The sequence below is a fragment of the Nannospalax galili genome, unplaced genomic scaffold (genome assembly GCF_000622305.1).
Source record: "Nannospalax galili isolate Female #2095 unplaced genomic scaffold, S.galili_v1.0 scaffold734, whole genome shotgun sequence".
Lineage (NCBI taxonomy): Eukaryota > Metazoa > Chordata > Mammalia > Rodentia > Spalacidae > Nannospalax > Nannospalax galili.
Window position 1 is genome coordinate 3628587 of NW_008337073.1, and position 5869 is coordinate 3634455.

Below are 5869 nucleotides of genomic sequence, written 5' to 3' on the forward strand. Positions count from 1 at the left end.
TTATATGAACTAAAATCTCTGCCCTTATTCTTTACCTTTTACAATTGACTCTGTTCCCAGAAGAACAGTACCTTCTAGATGGAATGGCTCAGATCAGATCTCTGTCTATACCCTCCCAGAAGCTCCCTGCATCGAAAGTGACCTTGCCATGGTCTTTAAAGCGCTCTCTCTCTCTCTCTCTCTCTCTCTCTCTCTCTCGTCAGTCTGGCATTTGTTATCTCTTCTCTCTAGCCAGTCTTCTTTTGTTCACTGGTCTCTAGTCATACTGACTTTATCTGGTTTTTGGTTTTAGGTTTTATTTTGACACAGGGTCTTTCTATGTTGCTCTGGCTGGTCTTGAACTCCTAGGCTCATATAATCCTCCTGCCTTCCTTTACTAAGTAGCCGAGACTACAAGCATTTGCCACCATGACTAGCTTATTGTTCTTCTGGAAACAAGTCAAGCTGGACTCTGCTGCAGGGCCTTAAACCTTGCTGTTCCTTTTGCTCAGAATGCTCTTCCCCAACATGCACAACAATCTTCATTGCAAGAACCAAGTCTCTGCTGGTTACTCAATGTACACTTGTGTATCCCAACAGGCAGCACATCTGCTCCTTAGAATAACAGGGCAGCTCTTTTGCAGGTGTGATCAAGGTCTAAAAGTCTCTTGTTATCTTATCTCTCATGGATAACAATATAAATCACACAGGGACTGCACTAGGAAAACAATTTGAGGTTTGCACACAGTTCTATATACACATGGCATTTTCTTCTCTTTACAGGTTATTTTCAGAGCTCTGTCACCACCATATGACGTAGAAAACCCTTATGGTGCCAAAGTTCAGGAGCAGCTGAAGATCACCAACCTCCGCGTCCAGTTGCTCAAGCGACAGTCTTGCCCCTGCCAGAGAAATAACCTGAATGCAAAACCTCAACATTTTACACACTATGCAATCTATGACTTCATTGTCAAGGGCAGTTGCTTCTGCAATGGCCACGCTGATCAGTGTGTACCTGTTGATGGCTTCAGACCTGTCAAGGCCCCAGGAGCATTCCATGTGGTAGGTAAAACAAACCAAAAGTTACCTTCAGCTTTGGGGTTTGTAGTCTAATTCTCGAGAGTTGCTATCTTGCTAACATAATGTTTCTTGTTTCTTCCTCTACTGATGCACTCCTCTAACTCCCTACTCACCCCACAAAGTACCTATTAACTTGTTTCTGAAACTCCAATTTTAGAATCACAGTCAAGTGTGATAACTAGATTCCCTGGAAAACATGCATGCCAGTCTTTTGTGCCATGACCTTCAGATATAAAGTATAATGTGAGCAGTAGTAAGTTGGTATAAGCATATTTGTGGTATTATCACACAGAAGCCATCTTTGGCAGTAACTAAGGACTGTTGTTGAAATTATGAAGTGAGGAAAACAAGATCCTTGATTTAATGCTTGATAACTTTGTTGTTCATCTAGTAGAATGAATAATAATTCTGTATGAAGAGCAGCCTGAAGTCCCTTCACCCTAGGGCAGAGTTAACCTCTCTTAGCTCCATGTTCACACATCTCCTTGTGCTTCCGCGGACTTTGCCTGTTTCCCTCTGAGACTGTATACTTCCTGAGAAGAGGAAATTCATGGTCAGGATTGTCATATCTTTGGATTTAATGTGTTACCTGTGCTAGAAATGGGTACTCAGCAAGTGTTGAATATTAGCATCTCTGGGACAGGAAAGTGAAAAAAGAAAGAAAGAAAAAGTCATCATTTGTCTACATCATCTTCCAAAAAAATGTCTCAGACATCAAGCACTTGGAACACATATATAACTATGGACTAAAGACTAAAAGTAGGATGTGGTCACCGCCAGGGGCAGCCGCTCCTCCGTTCTCGTGGGTGCCACTCCTTCATTCTCACTGGCGTCAAGACTGCTCCTCCGCTCGCCCTAGGCTGAGGCCACTCTTCTGCTCACCTGGTGCTGAGGCAGCTCTTCTGCTTGCCCTGTGCTGCCTCCTGTCATTACTGCTTCTGCCCAGTTCCAGACCTCAGGGCTGATGAGGAGACTGTCAGCGGAGCTGCATTCAGACACAGGAGACCAGGTTCAGTGACACATGTCTGGTTTATTGCAGGAAGGCACAAGCTTATATAGGAATAGTGGTCCAATCACAGCACAGCAAGTAGGATACATTATTAGCATAACAGGTTTAGTGTCCTATCACAGTACAGCAAGTAGGATACCTTATTAGCATAACAGACAGCATCCTCTTAACATCCTATCACAGAATAGTGGGTAGGATGCCTCATTAGCATACTGGGTGTCAGATTACAGAGCCTGGATTCCTGGAAACCACATGAACCTGACAGTTGCAATATCACCCTAGGCTCAAGCCTGTCTCCCACAGTAGGAGAGTACTCTTAATTATTTTTTAATATTTTCTTTGCTTTTTAAAATTGATTTTTAGCTAGCATATGAAGTAATTTATTTCATTGTGATATTTTTATACTTTACATATCATATATTTTTATTGAGTTTTGTGATTTTCATAAAATATAGTTTGATGGCATTTAGGTCCCCTCCGTTCCTTGCACCTCCTTCACTGCCCCCTGCCCAATTTAATGTACTCTTATACTTTTGTATATATAATACAGCCTATAGAATCTGATTTGTGTCCCCAAATGCCCTTCAATGTGGGTCGATCCACTGGGCCCACCAAAAGTCCCAGCCCTATACGACACTGTCTTTCCCCCTTCCAGCAGCCATCAATTGCCAAAAGTTCCTTAGGCTGGGTTGGGATTTCTTACCCATTTCCCCGTGTCTATGCTGGGATTTTGTCTGCTTTGAGCTTGCATAGGACTTGTGCATGCTGTCACCATTGCTGTCAGTTCATATGAATAAATGACCAGCTGTCTGGAAGATTGTTTTCTTGTGGTCATCCATCCATTGTGGTTCTTACAATATTTCTGCCTCCTCTTCTGAAATGACCCCTGAGCCTCAAAAGGCAGAGGTTTGAAATAGTTGTCTTATTCAGGGATATGCACTCTGCAGCCTCTTGCTCTCTGCACATTGGCCATTTGTAGGTTTCTATGTTAATCACCATCTGCTGCATAAGGAAATTTTTGATGAGAGTTAAGAGATGCATTAATCCTAAGTGTAGAGGTTGCATTGAAGATGTGTCACTTAGGGTTAAGTGTCTCACAGACACTTAACTTATTCCCTACATTTGACCAGTTCTGGAATTCTGTAATCTCCATTTATTTCAAGAAGCTCTTCTTTGATGAGGGGTAAAAGGGTACACTTGTCTGTAAATATGATGCATATTTAGAATAAAGTAAGAAATTATATTAGTCTAGGGATATGGCAAAAGTAATTTTTTTCTCTAGGATCTATGGCCTCTCCAGCCATGTATGTTTGGCTATGTTTACAGTATCATACACGAGTTCCTTCCCATTGAACAGGCCTTAATCCCAATTAGACAGCTGTTGATTACTCCCAAGATAAAAGTGCTACTACTGCACCAATAGCAACAGTTTGCTAGGCCAATCATTGTTGTTCATCAGGGTCTACAGCTGGGTTGGACCATTGATTGGTTTTCTCCCTTTGCAACTTGTATAGTATCCTCTGGTGCCATGAGAGCTAGTCTTCAGGGAGAAGATTTCTAGGTCAGTTCCAGTTCAATTGCTCCAAGTCCTAGGTCAGAAGTATGGCCTGTCTTCAGCAATAGGGTCTTACCTTCAAGTTTGGGGAGGCAATCAAGGGCTGTGGCAGTAACCCATGTTATTTTGGGAGTGTCTTGGACTACCCTGACCAACAACTCAAAGGGAGGTTTCTCCTCTCTGGCACTGTGGTTTTTGTTAGATAACTTTTGGCTATACAATGTACTTGTATATTTATTGTATGTGCATTTTTCAGTAGGACTTTTAATTAATACATTTCCTTCTGGTTTTTCATAACATCTAAGCATGTCATTCTGTTTTGTTCTTCTTAGCCCCCATCCTTCCCTTGCCCCATCTCCTCTTGTTCCCTTCACCATAAGTAGTTATCTTGGTCCCTCCTCTTGCTTTCATATCACACACACCCCATGACCCTCTCTTTAGAACTCTTTCCCCCAATACTGTCCTTTCTACTTTACATCCTACATACATTTATATGTGTGTATACATGAATATATAAACTTTTTTTCTTTCTCCTGGTCCTGATATAGGACAGACTATTGGGCCATGAACCAGTTATCTTACAGGATACTTTGTGCTAATTGAATTGAGTTGCTGGTGCGCAAGGCATCAGAAGAGTAACTCAGATGATGAGGATGGCGGCTAGAGAATACCAAAATAGAAACAATTACTTCTAGAAATGAATCTGGTACTCCCAAAGTTGAAAAAAACAACAACAAAAAAAGAAGTGCAGCTTTCATGTGACAAATGCCTACTAGGCTCTAGACACTGAAGTTCATTGAAATAGCAGTGCTGTGAGTAAAGAATACAATGAGTTAGAAGTGAATCTCAAATAACTGTGTTCAGGTGTAATTCAAATAAAAATAACACAGATACTCTAGAGACATATAACCTATTACAGCAAGGGTGTCCAACCCTTTGGCTTCTTTGAGCCACATTATCATCTATAGAGCTCATACTCAAGAACCACACAATCAAGTTACCATAAGAAATACAAAGGAGGAGGAGGAGAAGACAAAGAGGAAGGAGATGACAGAGGAGGAGGAGGAGGAGGAGGAGGGGGAGGAGGAGGAGGAGGAGGAGGAAGGGGAGAGAGGAGGAAGAAGCTCATAATGTTTTAAGTAGGTTTATGAATTTTGTGTTGGGCCACATTCATAGCTGTGCCAGGTAGCACACTGCTTGTGGGCTTCAGGTTGGACACATGTCAACTAGAAAGCTTATGTGAGGAAAAGTGCTCATAAATTTTTGCTATTAAATTTTAGTGAGTTACTGAAAGGTGTGCATACAAGCCTTCTGTTTTTATCAGCTGTCTGGTAATCCAAACCATATAGGGCCACTTCAGGGTAGAGTCCTGAGTTAAAGGATAGATGCAAACCCTCCCTACCACCCCCCACAGGTCATGGAGTAGGTGCTTAATGAGTATTTGTAGAGTGAATGACCTGTTAAACAACTGAATAGCTCTGATCAACCAAACTAAATTAATTGCCCAAGCGGAACATTCATGTGCACACATTAGAAAGAAATGATTTCTTTTTCTTCTAAATAGGTCCTCTGAGTATAAACTTTCAAAAATTTAGTAATACTTCCTAAAAGAAAAGATCTATAAATTTCTCTTCATTCTGTTTGACTCAACAAGGGAAAATTACTCAAACTTAACAGACATCTTTCTAGAAGCCTTAAAATAAAATTATACAATATTCTGTCAACAAGAAAATTATCAAGCAGTAAAGGGGAGATGAAAAATAAAATGAAGGAGATCATATAGTGAGTGTTTTTCCATTTCAAAAGGATGTTAGAGTGAGAGGGTCCCATTCTATTAAAAGCTCCTGTGGAATGGAAACCCCATTTCCTTACTAATCTCAGGCTACTGTGAGGTAGAAATCCAATTTCATTTTTAAATAATACTAGTTTCTGACATCCTTCTTCCTGTTTTCATACTGATTTAACTTCTGCAGCAGTGGCAGTAGCTCACTTTACCTTAACTAAGCATTGGCCAAGTCCAATCTGGAGTTAGAACTAGGGAAGGGGTAAAATCCAGGGCAAGTGGCCAAGATTGTGTGGGCTTCCAAGGATCCACTTTCACAAGAATCCCTGCTTTTCCTTTGGAAACAGAAAAAGAATCCATAAGTAATCGACCAGCAGAGACAGTGGTTGGAAATATGAATGATTCTGATTTCTTTCTTCTTTCCCTTTCTTTTTTTTTCTTTCTTTCTCTCCTCTTCTTTCTC

At 41.0% G+C, this 5869-nt stretch overlaps 1 protein-coding gene across 2 annotated transcripts in view; it reads left to right on the forward strand.

Moving 5' to 3' along the window:
• The window catches only part of Ntn4 (netrin 4), a 131554-nt gene that overhangs the window by 47243 nt on the left and 78442 nt on the right, over positions 1 to 5869 (forward strand). For both annotated transcript variants that reach the window (XM_008832068.3, XM_008832069.3), the window contains exon 3: positions 763 to 1041. In XM_008832068.3, coding sequence (XP_008830290.1) covers positions 763 to 1041 — 279 coding nt within the window. The remainder of the gene's footprint in view (positions 1 to 762; positions 1042 to 5869) is intronic.